The following is a 20370-nucleotide window of genomic DNA, read 5'->3' on the forward strand; positions in this document are numbered from 1 at the left end:
ATGCATATTTTACGTAGCACAGGTGAACCTCCTCCTACGGCGCACATCAATGCGGGAGGTGCTAAATTGCTACAGGCCGACCACCTGGAAATTCTCGTTCAAACCATTCTCCCACTCCTGTGAGGGTTTCCCGACCCTGTCCACCTTTGGCTCGGTAGGCGGCCTTTTTCAATTGCACCGCCGTCCGAGTCTCGGTCACGCCATTGGAAAAGTATTCCCCCCCGCGCAGCTGGGTGTAGACGAACATACTCGCCGGTCCCTCGGTCAGATCTCCCCCCAGCTCTGCGGGAGATGCATAGGGAACAAATCTCGCGGCCTGTCCGGTCACTGGAAGCAAAAAGAGAAATGAAAAGGTAAGTCACTCTGCATCCAGAAATACCCTCCAAGCTTCTACTTCCCACCTCATCGGTGGACAGGGTGAATGAACGTGCTTACCTTGAGAAAAAATCCGAGTCATTTCGCCAAACGATAAGGGATCGGCAACCGCCTGGATGACACGGAAATTCCAGCGAAGGGGATTCAAAAACACCCCGTGCACCAGGTCCCCATAATCATCGCGGATACTGATCCAAGGCACTTCTTCGCGGCCACCCCAATAGGGAAACCGACAAGTTCGATAGCCTTCCTGGTCCGTCTGGGAGGGAAAGCCCCCGTGGAACTCGAGCAATTCCTTGGACTGGAAGTTCTCGAGATACCACCCGGCCTGGATGGGCGTAAAGGATTTGAAATGCAGGTTCTTCCGCGCCCAGGCTTCAGCTTTAGCCTTCACTATTCATGTGACATCAGAAAAATTGGCTCTCTTCGTGATATTTGATTGATTTGAGAGGGGATGTGAGGGCAACTATACCTCCCATGGCCGACAGGATCACTTGGCCCCCGGTCAAAAGTTCGGGGTCCGGATCGGAGCTGAAGACAACATGCTTGACGCCCACAGCGGCCGCGCTGGATAGGATAGTTTTGCCCAAGTTCTCGGACACGGTAGGCTCCATTCCCTGGTCAGTTCATAGGTCAGCGTGCTCTGCGACCTATGGGTTCAGAATCAGTGGTGACACTGTCACTCTCAACCATGTGAACGGGGGAAGACGCACAAAAACCGTATAATTCACATAGAGACCCCAGACACCCGCCAGAGCCTGCTCCAAGGCCTGTGGGCTTGTAGTATCTGCCTGAACGACCGTTGCTCCCAGATCTCTCAGCTCCGTTGCTTTTGGTGTCGAAGCATCACGCGTGATACATCGCACTCGAATATGAGGGTTTTGCAGCAGAGAGCGTGTCACAGAGCCACCCTGGGCGCCTACTGAAGGTCAGCATACCCTTTTGTTATCGATAAATTGGAATTGTGATGGCTCTGAACTGGCAAGACAGACCTGTGGCCCCGATGACGGCGATTGTCTGTTCGACAGTCATTGCTCTCTCGCTGCGTCTGTCTGGGAAAACTGATTTCTTGTGTTTATTCTTATCAGCTCGACAACTGCTTAGAGATTACTCGGAGAATTGACGTATACCGAGCGACAAAAGACTCCCACGAATGTCCCGTGTACCGTCGGATCTGATCATATTTCTGGAGATTCAGCGTGCAGGAGTCTGTCGATCCTACCTGGACGTGATCCCACCCAGGGAAATTGGCGGTCAAAAAACAGCACCGAGGAGAAAGGGCAGACTAAGCAAAGATGCGGGAGACTCGACACCTTACGTAGCAGTCTGCCATTTGTCTTTCTGCTTCATCTCTAGGCACTTCCCGCATGATGTCGTGTCACGATCATGTAGCTACCGCAATCCACAAGTGATCGGCACAAGCATGCATCCTGTATGTATCTCCCCGTACCACGCATATGGGCATTTGCCGATCAGTTCACTGGCAATCCTCGCCTCTCTTGAGGATTTCCACCCCTCCCAGTAGTGGCACTGCTTCTCAAATCATGTGAGCCCTTTTTCGCTCCATTTCTCTCTGGTCATCTCAAAGACAATCCACCCAATTACCCCAGTGTCGACTTGTCGACCCTCGCAGCCACACTTTTACCCCCTCCCAATGGGTTCTATCTCTCCGTCCACGACCCTGGACTTTTACTCGTCTCCCCACCTCGCAGAGCACTATGACCTGCTCTGCGCCCATGAAGGCGCCTTCTTTACCGATATCAACGTCTTCTACAAGGAGCTCCGGGGCGTGTATGACCGAAGGATCAATCATGACTTGGCAGAATCTCATCCCGAGAAGAAAGATGAATATGCACAGTCTCTCGCCGTGGTCGACGTCGGCACCGGTACTGGTCGAGCACTCTTCGAGCTGATCCAGCGCACACGTACCGCCTCACCTCCAATGAATCTCACCTGCGCCCATTTCTTGGGATTTGACCTCTCTCCACACATGGTGGCTCGCGCCGCCCGCACTCGTAATCTTGCCGCCGCGGCCATTGGGAAGCTTGATTGGCGTTGCGCCTCTGCGCTGAAGCTCGATGCCGTACTGGCCGAGTCGGGTCTCTCCGACGGCCAGGTCGATTTACTCATCTTTGCTGATGGGGGGTTCTTGCACCTGGAGACGGAGGCCCAGGCCCGGCAGTTTCTAAGCCTGGTGGCAAGAGCGCTACGAGCACGGAGCGGGCGTGCGGTGCTGGCGATCACAAACCAGGCGTCTGTACAGGAGGGAACAGATCTCTCGTATCATGACGCATCGGGTGAAAAGGTGCAAGAGTACTCCAGCGTGGAGTTCCCCGGACTGGTGTATCGAAATCGGTTAGCGGGATTTCACCAGGATGGGGCCGTGCAAGAGAGTACCTACCAATTTGAAGTCTGGCGGCGGAGGAAGGGAGAAGAGGATGAGTTGGTCGAATCGTGCTGGACAAAGTTGAAAGGCAGGGCTTGGTCGGACGCAGAAGTGCAGGCCTTGATCACGGCGTGCCCGGGCCTGAAGTTAATCGAGACGGCGCAGCCAGATAGGTTGCAGACATTCTTTATTGTTAGTGCAGAGTAGTAATGCTATTCATGAGAGTGAATCACCAGGAGACATGCCTCCATCAAGAATTGTCTTTGCACGGATGCTTTCGTATTCCTCCTGTGTTCTTTCTTAACCCGTATACATGGATCTGGACCCATTCGCCATGGTACTGCCAAGCAAATAGCCAATATTCAGAAGTAATTTTCCGGACTGGACTTGGAATGACTTTTAAAAAAAGAAGAAAAAAGAATAGAAAAATGCAATTTGTCTCTCGTCTGGGAATTCCTGCCACGTCATTTGGGGCTCGCTTGCCTTGGGACCTAGATGGATATGCACATTGACGATTCATCCTTACTGCAACTGCCAACTACTCACAAACCCCCATCTTACTGTACGATTTGGTTTTCCGCCTCCTGATCTGCCTTGGCTCGGGCCTCGAGATAAGCATCGCCGTACCCGGCGTACATATCATCTTTGGCGCTAGGGTCCACCAGCATCCGCGGATCTTTCTTGTCAACCCAGCCACACAAGGGGGTAAGGACATTGTACCCGATGAACTTCTGCAACCAGACTGGGAACCGGCGAACTTCTTCCCGTGAGTATGTCAGGTAGGGGTTTTCTTCCTGGCGCAGATGACTCCGGGTGACGTGCGTGGAGATGAGCACGCGGCGGTCCGTGGTGGTGTTGGAACTGCTGGCGTGGATCACGCTACCCAACATGATGAAGCAATCCCCCGGAACCAACTCGGCGTATCGAAGCCGTGGATCTTTGCCCACGGGAATCGGGTCCTGGTAATCCCACAAGTGACTACCCGGAATGAATCTTGTTGTCCCATTCTCGCGCGTTGAGTTGGTGAGCGCGGCGAACATGGAGCAGCCGACGTCGCGGCCGTTCACGTACGAATCGACCGCACCGTTCCAGTTTTGATGGGTCTGGTCATCCCGGTGCAGGAGCTGATCTGGCGAATTGGGCTTGAGATAAAAACACACCGTCGAGTCGAGTTGCGGGGGGTTTTGGAACTCCATGTTAATACCTTCTTGAACCTGGGGTTGACCGTCGCCCGTTAGCGTTTGTTGGAGCACACCCCCCGAGGAAGAGATCACATCATATATGGATCTTCGGTCGGAGAAGGGGGGGAGGCACACTTACCCAGCAGCGGTATCGACTGATGAGGAAGTGATTGCGCACTTGCTCGTAGATGCTGTTGCCAACCACCTTGTTGGCATACGTCTCGGACTTGGACAAAAGTCCCGTCATCTGGCATCCGTTGGCATTGTACCCTACACGCTGAGTGATCAGACGCGATCGATAAGGCAAGTCCCAACGGGGCTTTAGGGACTAAGAGGAGGGCCTACCGATGAAGGAGTCGGTCTGCGGGACATGGGGCTCAAGATCATCCAGAATCTGATGGACAATCTCCTGGCTGAAGATGTTGCGCACAATACAAACACCTGCCAGTTCAATTGCTTGAATGACCTGGGCGGCGAGCGCCTCGTCAGTGTGTTGTTTGGTAACGTGCACCTCGGGGATCTCGGTCACGGGAGCACGAGCGGACACCGTCATCTTGATTGTACCCAGAATGTATTTGGGAAAGGGTCAGAAATCACAAGTGTATGAGTAGTTTAACTCTTTAACTAAAGTGGAGTTGACCAGAGTAAGTTGGAGAGCAGTTTTATACCGCCCATGTCAGTCTGATTCACTAATTGAAGAATACCAACTTTCTGCAGAAGAACGGACCCGGCCCCTCTTGGAGATGGACGGCTTGCCCATCTGCACCGGAAGATAACCAATGGCTCTGGGGTATTGTGGATATTCCGAGGGTTGCACGGCATCTGCTCAGAGCAAGGAGCGTTGTCAACCAGCTGATAATCACTCAAGTTACGGTGTGATGAGATACATCTGCACTTAAAATCTATGCGCATATGATGCCTGTGAAAAGAATTGAACGATTATCGGTACTAATTCTCTACTGAGCTTTGTGCATCGGTGACAAACACATAGATCTATTCATGGATTATAACAAGAATTTCCGGCCTATATCCCACGTACGGGCGTGGCCACTCCTAGTCCGAATCGTCCGCAACCGGGCCAGCTCTACTCTGAAGAATGATAGTAGACGCTCACATACGGGCCTGTCTTCTCCGAATATGCCAAAGAGACATACTGCAGAAGATGCGTCGTCTCTTTCAAGTCCTGGGTGGGACTGTTCATGTAGAGATCAGTCTCAGCTTCTTTCGTTCCTGTTTGCAAGGATTCATGTCAACTTACAAGTAGCTTTGAAAAGATGGGAGGAACCGCTTGGCCAAGTCAATCCATCCAAGCGATTGGTAGAAGCTGACCACGGCTTGCGCATTCTCATAGTCGCTTTGCCCGTGCAAGATGAAATACCACTTGGGCATCGGAACCGCACTGCCTGGGGCTAACTCGTAATTCCAGATCCCAACAGCCATTTTGTCCTATGTGCAAGGAGAATTGATCAGTCTCTGCGGAGGCAAAAAGAAACCTGCTCTCCATCGCCATTCCACATCATTCACCGATTGATCCGATGAACTCTTACCGTGTCGCCTGTGAGCCGAAGCCATAGCTCACGTGCAAATCCAAGCCCACGCTGGAGATTCAGATCGTCACGGAAGCGTCCGCCAACCATCCAGATATCTTGGATTTTCGCCCAGCTCACTTCCTGAACGGTCGCGTATATCTTCAGCCGGGACTTGACCGGATTAACAAAGTCAAATCCCAGGAAAGAGTATTGATTGTAAAGCCCGGCGCTCTCCATATAGTCATGCACGACTGAGAGTGCCTCCGGGTATGGCGCCAGGGCACTCCCGGCATGAAGAGCATCATCGAGTAGCTGGCGGAACGAATTACCCGTCACATAGCCCTTAAGGGCGGGATAGATGTAACATTTGACTGTCACCTCACCACCCTTGAGGTCGAGGCCGAACGAGGCTTGGTTCTTGAAGCGCGAGATGGGCAGCTGGGCGACGTCAATGGTGGCCGCTTGCTCATGACTCACGGTCAGAGTTTTGAGAAAGTGAGTGAAAAGTTGCGTATCAAAGCCCTTCAGTGACAGCTTGGATAGTGTGGAGACGGCCTTCTCAACGGTATGGAGATTGAAGACATCGTCGGGGGTGCCCGACAGATGGCTGACGGGCTCCCACCCAATACGAGCCGTGGGAGGTCCATGGTCCTGGTAGTTGATACTAAACTCCACAGGCAACCCACAGTATGTGATGAAGGAATCCCACTGGTGAGGGTGAGGTCCTAGGAAAGGAACGAGAAGGCTGCGGTACAGCACCAGGTACAGGTGCTGGTGGTGGAGGTCGTACTGTGCCGACTCCAAGATTCGGCTTAAAAGCGGTGCCGTGTGCTCCCACCAGCTCCTTTGATGATCGTCCTGGAAAGAAAAGTACCGAGATACATTCAATGACTGGACTCGTGGTCCCGGCTCTGCTGTGGTGGCATGGGAAACAGTCATAGTGGTAGAGCGTCTGAGGACGAGGATAATGGATATCAGGGATGAAGAGTTGACTAGATTAACTATTGTGTCTGTATCCCTCACCAACGCCCGTGCTGAGAGCAACGAATGCCTTTAACCAGTCTTCTCTGTGGAGTGGTCCGGTATTTGCTCATGTGTTACTACGTTAAAAAGCCAGCGGCCATCAGGCTAAGAAATTAAGATGACTTTTGCTTTTGCCCTCTTTTTGTTTCTTTTTCTTTCTTTGTTTCTTTTTCTTTTTTCGTTTTTCTTTTTCTCGATCTCGGTAGCTGCGCAGGTATGGATGATGACGAGGCAAGCTTGTTCTACACCGCTAGTATCGTCAGGATACCGTCAACGGCGACGTGAATGAAGACCCTGCAGAACCACTATCGATGAAGCACAGGACAATCGGTCCCACATCCACTTACGATATCCAGAGGACTTATTCATCTGGTGAAGGAGCTAGAGTACTTGGTTGCTTGGCCCGCCGAGAGCATTCAGAAAGCATCCTAGAATGGAGAATGATTCGGCAGACGAGAAACGGAACTGGTTCTGAGGCGGCGCAGAGAGTTCATGTCAGATACACAAGCCATGATTCATGATTCGGTGGAGAAGACAAGACGATAGTCAATAATGCATGTCAATACTTGACTTGTCACCGGTCTTGGAGGCTCCGTAAGGACTAGCGATTAGTGGATTGGAGAGGCTAGAGGAATCTCCAGTCTTCAAGGGTTGACTAGGATACGAATATCTCCGAGCCATGGCCGGTCGGTCAAGTTCCTTTCTGTAGCATGGGCACAGATAGTTCAGGAATCTACAGAGATATTGACATGTAAGGCGCGTGGTGTGGGAGGGAGGGGGGAGACGCGCATCTCACACCTACATACTAGGTACACTTCTGGATATCCGATATTCCGGTCCATGTCATGTACATACTACAGCACATTGCGGTGTGGAGACCACTGTAGGTGCCCACATCAACCCTTACATATCATGATAGAATAGACCTGTTCCAGGAGGAGAAAGGGTAGTGTGCAGCATGTGCATACGATATTAGTACGACACATGAGACTGCAGTGCGTCGCGAGACCATTACATAAGCTCCGTCTGCGGCCCCCACGGCAGGGTGGGAAGCCCTAATCCGCCGCAAGGGATGAAGTCGAAAGAGACCTAACGAGCAAGAAAAGAGAAGCATCACGGGAGCGGGATCTTAATCACTCAAGTCAGTCCTAGCAACTTACTGGTGGGTGCAAAGAAAAAAGAGTCATCTCGATACTCTCCGCAGACAAGATATTCTATCACGGTTGACTGTATCTGTGACCCAGCGGATATCATCACGGGTTTCAAGTCAATATATCTTCAGCATCGACGGGCTATTGAAAGCTCCGCCGACCCGGCCAGCTGACGGAAAAGATGTTCTCCTTCGCCATAGTCAGCGTCTGCGTGCTTCTCAGCGGACTATGGCTCCTGTCACGGAACGCGCGTGGCAACATAAAGCCCCTTCCACCGGGGCCCAAAGCGCTTCCTATCATAGGCAACCTGCATCAAATGCCATTGAAGGACCCGTGGCTGAAGTATCGTGAATGGCATCAGACCTACGGCCCTATTATCAGCCTCAAGATTGGCCTTCGGACATTCATCTCCATTGGCTCGCACGAGGTCGCCCGCGACCTTCTCACTAAGAAGAGCGGCATCTATAGCTCAAGACCGCGCTTCATCATTACCGGCGAATGCGCCTTTCGGGACCTCAACACCGCGATGATCCCGTACGGACCGCAGTGGCGTACACATCACCGCATTCAGTCAACATTCTTGAAGCCAAAGTACACCACGCACTACGGGCCCATCCAGGATCTGGAGAGTAAGCATCTCATCCATGAACTTCTCCCCACCAGTGAGAAGAATGCGGGTGGCAAGCGCTCTGTGGGGATGAAGGATAAACCTGAACAAGATTTTCCCTCTCTGTTCCTGCGATACGCCTACAGCATCAATTCCACCCTCGCCTACGGTCAACGTGTCGAAGACATCCTCTCCCCGTCAATGGTGGAGCTGTCCAGTGTGTCTAAAGCCATCGCCCAGATCTCTGCCACAACGATGGGTGGTCTCGTCGAGATTTATCCCTTCCTGAAGCACCTGCCCGAATGCGCCGCACCCTGGAAGAAAAGCGCGCGGAAAGCCTACGAGCGTGCCTTGCCTCTTTACGAGGAGAACATCCGGCAAGCCACGGCCTCGCCGGCCTGGAACTGGACCCAGGGAGGGTTGGCCATGAAAGAAGGTCAGAGCATCTCCAGCGAAGAGTTTGCCAATGTTCTCGGTTTCGTCTTCGATGCAGGGAGTGAGACTGTTTGCGGTGCCCTCGAGATGTTTGTGCTCGCTGCGGTAACCTATCCCGCTGTCATGCAAAAAGCGCAGACGGAAATTCATCAGGTAGTGGGCGATAGGCGGCTCCCAGCCATGGAGGACCTGGTCAACTTGCCATATACCTGCGCCCTAGCGACGGAATCGCTGCGCTGGCGGCCTCTGGTGCCCCTAGGCTTTCCGCATGCGCTTATGGAGGAGGACGAGTACATGGGATACCGGATTCCCAAGGGAGCCACAGTACTACCCTGTCACTGGGCGATGGATTTGGATGAAACCATCTTTGAGAAACCCACCGAGTTTATTCCCGAGCGCTGGCTGGAAAATAAGGATCTACCGCTAGCAGCATTTGGGTTTGGTCGTCGAGGATGTCCAGGGCGCTTCGTCGCTAAGGACTCCATGTGCATGGCCATTGCGCGCATGTTGTGGACGTTCGACATTGTTGCCCCGGCCCAGGTAGACACCTGGAAGCTGAAGCAGGGAGCGCTTACGCCCCCGGAGCACTTCGTCGCTAGATTTCAACTTCGGAGCCCAGAGCGGAGAGACGTTTTTGAGGCAGAGTGGAATCGCACGGAAAAGAGCCCAGAAAAGGTGATGGACACAATCAAATCTCTGGCCGGGTAGCAATAGTTATGGCTTCAAATCTACTCCTTGCACCGTATGGGAGTACAAATCTCGATTTTTTGAGAGTGAAGTAAAGTAGGACGCGCTCAAAAGTGAAGCATTACATGTCTCAGACGCGCACTGAAAAGTAAACCCCGAAGGCGGTAGAATTTAATCGCGTCATGTGCCGCCCGGCTCTCGGTTGGAAGGTGCTCTCTCCCAACCAAAAAATATACGTTGCATGCTGCTTGAACCAGGAGACAAAAATGTGAAACACGTGATACCACAAGTTGAGGAAGCACTAAAGAAATTCAAAAGGAGTTCTTCTTCCAGATGTGAATGAGGAGGTGACTAACTTTTTATCAGCCGAAATCATCTCGGCGGACACAAATTGTACGATGATTGATGCTGAGCTAACTCTTTACAGGATTTCTTTGAGACTCCGGAACCATGGCCTGGTCATCTTGACAACTTCTTGCAAGACGATCGAATTTAGAGCAACCCGGCAGGTACCTTCATCATCCCAGTCTTCACTTCCCACTCCCAAACGGGTCAGGAACAGATTCTGCGGGTCCCAGCGTTGCTTTATATCTCTCAACCGGGGATAATTGTCTCCCCAGAAAGTTCTCGCCGGTTGCTGCTCGTACGGAAAGGGAATTCCCAGGTACGATCCTCGCTGGCCTTGTTCCAGGGAGTCTAAGACAGGCAGCTGGATGGTTGACAACTCCTTCTCAATGGCATCATAGGCTTCCCAGTTTGGTCCGGGGGGCAGCGCCCGTCCAAGAGTCAGCGACATCAAAGCGGCCCGCCAATCTGGGTGCACCGCGCTGTCAATGTGCTCTCTGTTCGCCATGACCTGTTTACCAGCAATTCCTTCGAAGCTCAGAACATCCCCAGGTGCGTACTTCAAGCTAGACAAAGTCTGGGCGAGACGATTGGGGCCGGTTGGGGAATTCATCAGTTTGTGAGAGACAAGCCGTGAGGCAGTCATGATGCCTACACCGGCTTGGTCGAAGCCTTTGGGAATCGCCAAATAGGTCGAGAGCTTCTCAAAATACTCTTCAGAAGCCTGGATGTTCAATCCAAGCCGACGCAGCGATGCCTGAAGCTCGTGAACCAAATTCGCTGTGGCCGTGGAGCTCTCCACGGCATAGATTTCAATGCGCAGCCATGCACCGCCTAGGGGGAAGACCGGCATGGCGTAGGCTTGCACGGCGACACCTTGCTCGTTGAACCGAGGCAGTAGGCGCAAATGCTTCTCAACACCATTCCAGAAGTTTTTATCAGCACCGTCGGGGTTCATCACATCAAGGGTGGTGACGGTCACAGGAGCATCCGGGTATGCGCGGAAAACGACACTGGTGACCACCCCAAATGTGCCACCTCCACCACCACGAATAGCCCAGAATAGCTCTTGATTTTGATATTCATTCGCGGTGAGATACGCGCCCTGGATGATCGATAACTGAGCACAATTCACGCTTGGACAGGGGCTTTTGCTTGACTGCGAAGACTCATTCAGACACTCACCTCAGCTGTCACCAGGCTGACCTCAAGCACGTTGTCTGACCCAAGCCCTCGAGAAGGACTAAGGATTCCATATCCACCACCTTGCATCCACCCTCCTGCAATACCGACAGTGCTACAACTACCCCCTACAACCACGTAACCGCCTTCAGCTGCGGCCGAATAGAGTTCCCCGGTCATCACTCCGGCACCGACAGTGACTGCAGGGCCTTGCGAGCTTGCTTTCTGGCCCCATGGCATCGTGGGCCGGAATGACTCGGTGAATTGGATGCCCTTGAGCGCAGCTGTATGAATCTGGAGCGAGTCTGGAGCTGTAGAGCGACCCGCCAGATCATGACCGGTATTGCGCACCGCGAGACGGATTTGATGCTTAGCTGCGAAGCGCACAACTGCCTGCACATCCATAACAGACATCACGGCAGCCGAGTGGCGCGCTACCCGTCCCTGGTCACAATGCTCGGTGACATTGGCCTCATTGACATGACAGCTTTGTTGATTCCGTCGGTCATGCTCCCAGTTGACGACTTGTAAGGCGGCTAAGATTCAATAAATTAGTTGCCCACTCCCTCGTGACCTCAGCGCAAATTACAATGGGCGACTGCCCGGACCCTTCACCTACCTGCATCCAGAACCCGCCATGTCGTGTTGCGAAAGTTATTTACAAATTCTTGACACTTCCCAGGAGTGTTGGAACTGGGCAGGCAGGCCTCTCCAGCGGGGCGCAAGAGCTGAAGCTTGCCTTCTAAAGAGTCGCCAAGAGTCTGCCACTGAGCCGGAGTCGGCCAGCATGATTCTCCAGGACGGCATCGACAGGCTGACTTGAAGCCCAACGGCCAGGCGTTCAAATACTGAATGGTAAAGGCCACGGTCAGCCCAAAGAGAGCTAGACGGACTAGCATTTTAAGTGACGGATTCAGTTGCACAGGATGGTCACCATCACAGGACTTCCAGGGTTCGTCACTTAAGAATACTTTTTAGGATCCTCAGCACTGGATCAACCCACGGAGGGATCTACAGATTTGGTGAGGAATCTTCCTCATCTAGCAAACCGTTTAGCTCGTATTTCGATGCCGGGTGGCGGTGAATCTTTAGAAGCAAGGAATGACTTCTAGTAACCTGGTTGGAGCTGAGCGGAAAAAGAAAAGTTGACTTTTGGAAAAAAACACGCTATTCTGTGTAGCCCAGATCCATCGTACGTAATGCAAGGAGATGGTGTAACATGACGAATGTGGAGCCGCAAGTTCAGAAGGGGTAAAGATTCAAAAATGCCCGGATCGACTTCCCTACTTCCCGATATGTGTTTACGGGCCTCAATCGGAGACATTTTGAAAGCAATGTTAATCACTCTGAGTGATCTACGGCGCGCCGCGGCGAGGTCAGGGGTTGCTTATCCATCTGAAGGTTGGAATACCTTGGCTAGGGCATCAGAGCCCTGACAGGAGCGTCGATCGGCAGTATTTGCTCTACGATGGCTCAGGCCAGTGGCTCCGCGTCGCCGAGGACCTGTTTGGCTGGCTGAATGATAAGACCATTTGTTGATATGACAGAATCTCGATGAGATGGTCAAGATCAAGAAGTGCGCCGAGTAGGTGGGGTGCACACTTATAGCGAAAGAGGCACTCGGTCTCCTTTTCGCCCGGTTGCCTCATTGCTTCATCCCGGTGAACTATTTGATATCTTATTCATCCTGCGGCAATTGTCCTACAAGCAATTCTCATCTTTCGTACCCAATCAGCAATGAGGAAGACAGGTGAGATACTATCTTCAGATGGTATCCCCTCGGGGCTCATCACCCTGGAAGATTCGCTACGAGTGAGTGCGACAAGTCCCTTCACCACACTCGACGACGAAAAAACTCACCAGACACTCGCCGGCCCCGAAGCCCTCTCCATCCCGGCGAATCTGAAGCGTGAGCCTGCCCTGTGGCCAGCAGTATTCACGCTCAGCTGGGCAATACTGCTTGCCCAGTATGCAGGCTCCAATCAGGTCGAACTGGATGTTGACATAATTGATTCCACCATCAACAATCCCGTCCAACATCCTATCATCATACCTACAGGCCCGGATAACAGCATCCAGAATTTGCTCAGCACTGTCCGGTCAACTTTGCAAAGAGCCAAATCCCCTGATGCGCGACTCCCTGGTGAACCAAATATCGACCGCCAAGCATTTAGGAGAGGCACAGTGTCCCTGGTGATGGCAAGAGCTCAAACAGAAAAGCAAATTCTCACATCTGATCTTGGGGATAAGGAAGTTCTTCGGGTGATGGTGATTCCTGGCGCACGCGGAGGTCGGCACTTTATTCATATCCACCATTCCACGGGCATTCCGGCCGAGCTGGGCTCGCGCATCCTGCACCAGTTTGTCCATGTGGCTCGCCAGATCGCAGACTGCCCGACAATTGACAGCGCGCAAAATTTGGACATGTTAACGATGGACGACGAAGTCACGCTCAGCCGGTGGGCCACAACATCGTTTCCGCCCATATCTCAGTGTTTTCACCATTTGGTGGCTTCACATGCCCAGACGCAACCATCGGCCCCTGCAGTGTCTGCATGGGATGGCGAATTGAGCTATGGCGAGCTGGATGCGCTCTCCAGTCAGGTCGCATCGCAGCTCATTCAGGGGCGGCTGCTCAAAGGCGCTATTGTTCCGCTCCTCTTCGAAAAGTCCATGTGGATGGTGGTTAGCATTCTCGCAGTCCACAAGGCTGGAGGGGCATGTGTTGGCCTTTGCGCCAGTCATCCAGACTCGTATATAAAGAGTATTCTTGAACAAACTGGTGCGACACGCATTCTCGCCTCCTCAGAGCAAGCGAGACGATTGAAGAGCTTGGGCTATACGTCATGGGCAGTGCCTGCGATCTGCGAAGAGCCAGTAGAACCTGTGAATGGTGATACACAGTCCCAGGTTACTATAGCCTCGGATGCACATGAGTTGGCGTATGTGATCTTCACATCTGGCAGTACCGGCAAACCCAAGGGGGTGCTGCTCACGCACGAAGCGATATCAACGTCTGCTTACTACCACGGCCTTGCCGTGAACGTGCAGCCCACATCCCGCATCCTTCAATTTTCTTCCTATGCTTTTGACATGAGCGTGATCGAAACCTGGTACGCTCTTGCCCGTGGGGGCTGTCTCTGCATCCCCTCCGAAAACCAACGACTTTGGCATCTGCCGGCTTTCATCGCTGAGCACCGCGCAAATTGGGCCTTCTTTACCCCAACCCTGCTGCGCGGCTATCAGCCTACCGATCTCTGCAGTCTGGACACCATCGTGCTCGGTGGAGAAAACGTGACGCAGGATCTCGTACGGCGATGGGACTCCCATGTTCGCCTCTTTGATCTCTGGGGGCCTGCCGAGTCTGCTGGCGCAGCGGGGTGTGAGATCGTGCGCAATCAATGGATTTCAGGGACCTTTGGGCGTGGCGCGGGATGCACTTTGTGGATAGTACAACCAGCAGATGTGGACCAGCTGGCTCCGATTGGCAGCGTCGGCGAAGTGGTCATCGAGGGCCATATTGTGGCGATGGGGTACTTAAATGATCCCATTCGCACAGCACAGGCCTTTATCCCCCCTCCCATGTGGCGACGCCAGTTTTTGCATCCTGTTCAGGGCCGTTTTTATAAGACAGGTGATCTGGGACAGTACAATGTGGATGGAACCGTGCGGTATATCTCGCGAAAAGATACCGTTGTCAAAATTAATGGTCAACGGGTTGACCTGGACGCGGTTGAGTCCGCCATCCGCGCCCTTCTCCCCACCCGTCAAATCGCTGTGGATGCAGTTGTTCTACAAGGGCGAAATGACCGAAAAGACCCAACTTTGCTGGCGTTCCTGGAAACGCCCTTGGGGGCGGATTGGGGAGAGGCTGTGGGCCTGGGCAGCTTCCCCCGAATCGATGACCCAGCGGCATGCAGTGCAGAGAGTGATTGGCTTGGCCGTCAATTGCGCCAGTCTCTGCCTCGATTCATGGTGCCATTGTTCTTTATTCCCCTCGTCGAGCTGCCCTGTGGGGCGACGGGCAAGGTTGACAAGAAGCGACTCCGAGCTTGTCTGACCGGTGTTTCACATACAGCCTTGAGTGCCTGGCTTTACGAATCGCCCGTCTTGTCGTCCAGCTCGTCGCCCGATTACCCAACTCCAGTGGAATCTCCACTCGACCCAGAATTCCCCGATCTTGGGTCAAACCGCCTCTTGGTGAACACGGTGAAAGCAGTGCTGGGCATTGCCCCCGACGCTGCTGACCCGGACGTTCATCGTTCTTTCCGTCAGTTAGGGGGTGATTCCATCTCCGCCATTCAACTTGTCCGCGCATTGGCTGATCAGGGCATCACCGTGCAACTCGACGGTCTCATGTCGGCGGACTGGTCCTTGGCCGAAGTGGTGGATGCTGTGCATGCCGCGTCCCCCGCATTAGTGGCTTTCCCCAAGCCGTTCGGGCTCTTGCCGAGCGGAATGTCGGACGCGTTGGTGAACTCATGGGTTGAAAGCGCCGCTCAGCAGTGTCAGGTCGCGCCCTCAGAAATCGAAGACATGTATCCATGCACTCCCCTGCAAGAAGGTCTCATGTCTTACACCTCGGGTGTAGCTTCAGATGCATATATCGATCATTTCATCTTCCACTTGCCACCGAAGATTTCCCTTCAACGGGTCAAGGCAGCCTGGGTCCAGGCGGTGCAACAGCTTGGTATCCTTCGCACAAGAATTGTGCACAGCCCCTCCAGTCACACTTACCAAGCAGTCGTGCACGAAAAGGTCGTGCCATGGGTTGAGCATCCCACAGTAAGTAGTCTTCTGTCGCCAGACCACACAGTCGGCATGGGTTTTGGGACCCGTCTCATTCAGCTCCATTGCGTTACCGAAGAGTCTGAGAAGGCTGTTCCTGAGAAAGACGATGGTAGGGTGGTGGCAGTGACGATCCATCACGCAATCTATGATGGCTGGACTCTTGCTTTGCTTGTGCGGTTGGTGGAGCAGGCCTACAATGGAGGGAAGGACCAGCAGCCCCTCCCATTCTCTGTCTTTGTTCAACATATTCAATCACCGTGCACAAACGAATTGAATCCCGGTGAAGATTCGAGGGTTCGCGCAGCCACCTTTTGGCGCGAAGAGATGGCAGATCTCCAGCCGTGTACGTATCCCGAATATCCGAGCCAGGACTACACCCCTCGTGCGATGGCCTCCGTGCGCCGCATGATTCCTCAAGTGCGTTCAAGTCTATCGTCAGACGCATCGTCCTCCTATCCAAGTAGCCCGACGCTGCGGCTTCGACTGAGCTGGGCTCTGCTTCTCTCCCTCTACAGTGGTTCGGACGACGTGGTATTCGGAACTGTCGTCGACGGCCGTCGCGCCAATTTGCGCGGCATTGAGAATATTGCGGGTCCTACTCTCAGCACTCTGCCAATTCGAGTTCGCCTTCAACCTGACCTTGTCGTAGACGAAGCCTTGAAAAACATGCATGAGTCCATGATGCGCATGGTGCAATTCGAACAATTTGGCCTGCGGCATATCGCTCGCGCTGGCCCAGACGCCGCACAGGCAACGCGGTTTCGGACTATGTTGGTTGTGCAGGCGGATCCTGATGCGCGTGACTCCCCGATTCTGGGTCGCAGTGAGGTTCGTTTGGCGAGTATGCAGGGATTCTCGGGTTACGGCCTTGTTCTCATATGCCACCCAGAGTCTGAGGGCTGTGCAGCGGAGCTTCTGGTGGACGAAAAGTTGGTCTCGCTCGTCCAAGCGGAGCGAATGTTGGATCAGCTTGCCCATTTGATGCATGAGCTGGGGCCACAGAATGGGAGTCGTCAATTACAAGATATAAACCTCCTCTGTTCTGCGGACAGAGCCCAGCTATCTATCTGGCAGGGCGGGCTCCCGCCCAGCAATGCGCAATGCATACATGATTTCATTGGCCAGGCTGTCGCGACGACGCCACAGAAATTGGCGATTTGCGCGTGGGATGGCGATCTGACCTATGCCGAACTAGATGGGCTGTCCACGGCTGTTGCGAGAGACCTTCGAGCGCAGGATTCCCATCTGCCTCCAGGCGAGGGAGTGATCTGTCTGCTTTTCCCTCGCTCCCGCTGGGCGCCCGTCGCCATGTTGGCAGCCATGAAAGCCGGCAGGCCTTTCGTCCTACTCGATCGTGAGCAGCCCCTGGAACGACACCTTCAAATATGCAAGAAAGTTGGGCCAATTCGGATCTTGGCAGGTGAAGAGACTCGAGTTCAAGCGCAGGGTTTGGTGGACTCGGTTTACGTGGTTGGGCAAGATGGAGTTCATTCCAACTTCATGTCTAGATATGACGCCCCAACAGGCCATGTTGCTGGCTCGGGTTGCAGGGGGCCAACAAGCGCTGACATCGCGTACATCGTCTTTACGTCCGGATCCACGGGTGAGCCGAAAGGGGTTATGATCGAGCATGGTCAATTTTCTTCGGCGGCGAAAGCCCAGCAACATCATCTTCGAATCAACAGTGAATCCCGTGTCCTCCACCTTTCGTCGTATTCTTTCGACTCCTTCGCCGTGGAGATCCTCACCGCGTTGTGCAGTAATGCTTCTGTGTGCATTCCCTCCGATGCGCAAAGTCGCCACGAGATCGCTGCAGCTGTGCAACAATTTGCGGCCACCTGGATGGTTATCACCCCGTCGATGCTGCGGCTTCTCGACCCCCATGAAGTTCCCACCCTCCGCACTTTAGTCGCTGTGGGTGAATCGTTGCCCCCAAGCCAAGCCGCAAACTGGGCGTCACGCGTGCATCTTATATGCGGCTACGGGCCAACAGAATGCTGTACGGGCGCATCAGCGCAGCCAATAAGCTCTCCCTCCGATCTGGAAGATAAACTGACTGTTGATGTCCGCAACATTGGCACCGGTATGGGAGCGCGTCTTTGGCTGTCACATCCAAATGATGTTAACCGATTGGTCCCAGTTGGCGCTGTAGGCGAGATTCTTATTCAGGGCCCAATTGTCGGTCGAGGGTATCTTCACAGTCCCGAAAAGACCAGCACGGTCTTTCTGGAAACAACAGCTTGGCTGCCCTCCATCGGCACAGCCACAGATCACAGGTTTTACCGGACTGGTGACCTTGGACGGTATAACGATGATGGCAGTTGTACGTTCTTGGGCCGTAAGACTGAGCAGGTCAAGCTCAATGGCCAGCGTCTGGACCTGCCTACTGTTGAGGATTGTCTTCATCATGCCTTTGGTTCTCATTGTACCGTCATTGCGGCCGTCATCCGGCCAAAGAATCCAGAATCACACCCAGTCTTGGTTGCGATGGCACATCTTGGTGAGAACAGCGCGACCGAGGAACCCTCTTCACCCGCTTTCCACAACAGCCCGAGTCATCCTTTCCGGCCCCGGCACTCGGCCGCTTTCACCCAAACCGCGATCCGTGCGCAGGCGGCTCTGCACCAAAGCTTACCCCCGGTCATGGTACCCTCGGTATTTCTCGAATTACCTGCCGTACCTCTTCTGGCCTCCGGGAAGGCCAATAGACCCGCACTGCAGCGCGCCGCAGCGTCCTTGACTAGCCATAAGCTTGCTATGATGGGCCAGCTGGGCCTTGAAGCCAATGAAGAGCAGCTGAGGGGTCCCGACGAAGAAAATGTCGCCTGGAAATTGTCCGTGTGGGTGGCGGAGCTCTCTTCGAAGAATTCTGCGCAGTCTGACAATCGCGTCATTGGCCGCAATGTTACCCCGTCCAGGCATGGTCTTGACTCCATCGATATGGTGGCGTTGGCTCGTCGCATCGCCAGAGAATATGGCCTCACAATCCCGACGACAGTGCTGTTCCGGAGTACGACCACCGTCCGCACGATTGCAGAGATGGTACGTGCTCCAGATTTCCAGCTCCAGCCGCTCTCCGCACCTTGGCAAGACTACAAGCGTCTGCTGAAGGTTCTGAGTCAGTTCCCAGTTCTCGATCGTACTGTTTCTTCACCTTTCTGTCTCTCTTCGCGCCACTGCCGAAGGGTTTTTCTCACTGGTTGCACTGGGTTTTTGGGCACGCGCATCCTTCAGCAGCTGGTTGCAGATCCAGAGGTGCTGTCAGTCACTGTTCTTGTTCGTGGTAGCAACGAGCAATCGGCGCTTTCGCGCCTCGTTCAAGCTGCCCGTCAAGCACAATGGTGGCGAGACGAATATTTTCGGGTCATCCACGTCTGGGTGGGCGATCTGTGCCTTCCCCAGCTCGGTCTCTCTGACGGACAATGGAGGATTCTGTGTGGTCGCGCGACCTGTCCATCGGGTTCTGGAGTCGAATCCGGATTCAATACTATCATCCACAATGGGGCAAAGGTGCACTGGGTCCGAGACTATGAGGCTCTCCAACCGAGCAATGTTCAGAGTACGTTCGAGCTGCTCCGGGCTGTTGCCACCAACAGGAACATCACCCGCTTTCTGTACGTCTCAGCCCTACGGACAGGTGAAGAGCATCTGCTGGCGCCGATGACCCCAGGCGATGAGATGGCGCGCACCCTTCTAGCGAAAGAGGAGGCCGGATACAGTCAGACGAAGCTGGTCTCCGAGCTGCTCGTTCAGCGGTATGCGATGATGCTGCTACAGCGCACGCGACGACCCGCTCTCAGCTTGGTGATTGTGCGGCCAGGTTGATGATGGGGACGGTCACTGACGGGGTCGCGAATCTCGACGATGTCATCTGGCGCACCGTATCCGCTGCGCGCGCTATCGGCGGATACAATGCGGATGAAGAAGACAGCTGGCTCTACATAGCCCCCGTCGATTGGGTTGCCGCTGCGGTTGTGCAGAGCGCGCTTCTTCCCTGCATTGCATTAGAGAATACCACAGATGGTCTTGATGTGAAGCGCCAGTCGCAGCTACAGCACCCAATTCAGCCGATCTCGATTCTCGACGGGCTTCGAGTGCGGGATTTTTGGCACGCGGTCAACCAGGCATTCGTCGAGACTTTACGTCCCATGAGTGCCCGCGATTGGATGGTCGGCATGCGAGAATCCATTCAGAGTGCCGGGGAGCAGCATCCACTTTGGCCGGTGGTGGAATTCCTGGAGGCCACTGCGGGGAGCGTGGGATCAGAGTCGCGAGACGGGCACCCAAGTCTACCTCTGTCAAATTATGCTGCCCACAGTATTATGCAGCAAACGGTGGCAAGGAATGTCCGGTACCTGTCCTCGGTGGGATATTGGGAGTCGGGAGCCGATGGATCGGCACTGGTGATGGAGAATGTGTTCCGCCGGGGATGAGAGATTTTTTCAAAGCACATACTCTCCTGCAAGAAATCAAGTGATCACTTTGACACACGAATAGAAAGTTTTGTTAAATGTTGGTACATTTTAGCTAGACAACAGAGCAGGTCATTCATCGGTCAAGTGGATGTTCAATGGCGCCCGCGCACAATAAATGTAAAGTTCCTCTTAAGGCGGCACCCGACAGCAGAATTTGGCTAGTGTGTCCGAGCTCCAGCTATGAGGCCGAACAATCTCACCTT

General features: G+C 53.7%; 7 protein-coding genes across 7 annotated transcripts; 3 read left to right on the top strand and 4 right to left on the bottom strand.

Moving 5' to 3' along the window:
- Positions 1–61: 61 nt before the first annotated feature.
- POX_c04246 (NmrA-like family domain-containing oxidoreductase himF) lies at positions 62–1407 on the bottom strand (the record flags this gene model as incomplete). The annotated part of the gene is made up of 5 exons (XM_050113129.1): positions 62–327; positions 436–768; positions 848–992; positions 1089–1294; positions 1368–1407. The coding sequence occupies 5 exons, from the start codon at positions 1405–1407 to the stop codon at positions 62–64; spliced, it is 990 nt and encodes a 329-aa protein (XP_049970685.1).
- A 622-nt stretch (positions 1408–2029) lies between these two features.
- On the top strand, positions 2030–2968 carry POX_c04247 (uncharacterized protein; the record flags this gene model as incomplete). The annotated part of the gene is made up of 1 exon (XM_050113130.1): positions 2030–2968. One exon carries the CDS (start codon positions 2030–2032, stop codon positions 2966–2968), a length of 939 nt encoding a protein of 312 aa, XP_049970686.1.
- Positions 2969–3318: 350 nt separating this feature from the next.
- POX_c04248 (Dioxygenase cnsJ) lies at positions 3319–4495 on the bottom strand (the record flags this gene model as incomplete). The annotated part of the gene is made up of 3 exons (XM_050113131.1): positions 3319–3975; positions 4082–4212; positions 4288–4495. The coding sequence occupies 3 exons, from the start codon at positions 4493–4495 to the stop codon at positions 3319–3321; spliced, it is 996 nt and encodes a 331-aa protein (XP_049970687.1).
- Positions 4496–5026: 531 nt separating this feature from the next.
- On the bottom strand, positions 5027–6410 carry POX_c04249 (uncharacterized protein; the record flags this gene model as incomplete). Its single annotated transcript, XM_050113132.1, has 3 exons — positions 5027–5135; positions 5201–5388; positions 5490–6410. 3 exons carry the CDS (start codon positions 6408–6410, stop codon positions 5027–5029), a joined length of 1218 nt encoding a protein of 405 aa, XP_049970688.1.
- Positions 6411–7826: 1416 nt separating this feature from the next.
- Positions 7827–9395, top strand: POX_c04250 (uncharacterized protein; the record flags this gene model as incomplete). The annotated part of the gene is made up of 1 exon (XM_050113133.1): positions 7827–9395. The coding sequence occupies one exon, from the start codon at positions 7827–7829 to the stop codon at positions 9393–9395; it is 1569 nt and encodes a 522-aa protein (XP_049970689.1).
- Positions 9396–9795: 400 nt separating this feature from the next.
- Positions 9796–11800, bottom strand: POX_c04251 (putative FAD-linked oxidoreductase; the record flags this gene model as incomplete). Its single annotated transcript, XM_050113134.1, has 3 exons — positions 9796–10824; positions 10905–11437; positions 11521–11800. 3 exons carry the CDS (start codon positions 11798–11800, stop codon positions 9796–9798), a joined length of 1842 nt encoding a protein of 613 aa, XP_049970690.1.
- An 838-nt stretch (positions 11801–12638) lies between these two features.
- Positions 12639–20125, top strand: POX_c04252 (uncharacterized protein; the record flags this gene model as incomplete). The annotated part of the gene is made up of 2 exons (XM_050113135.1): positions 12639–19447; positions 19513–20125. 2 exons carry the CDS (start codon positions 12639–12641, stop codon positions 20123–20125), a joined length of 7422 nt encoding a protein of 2473 aa, XP_049970691.1.
- Positions 20126–20370: the final 245 nt, after the last annotated feature.

The sequence above is a fragment of the Penicillium oxalicum genome, chromosome III (assembly GCF_001723175.1).
Source record: "Penicillium oxalicum strain HP7-1 chromosome III, whole genome shotgun sequence".
In the NCBI taxonomy this organism is placed as follows: domain Eukaryota; kingdom Fungi; phylum Ascomycota; class Eurotiomycetes; order Eurotiales; family Aspergillaceae; genus Penicillium; species Penicillium oxalicum.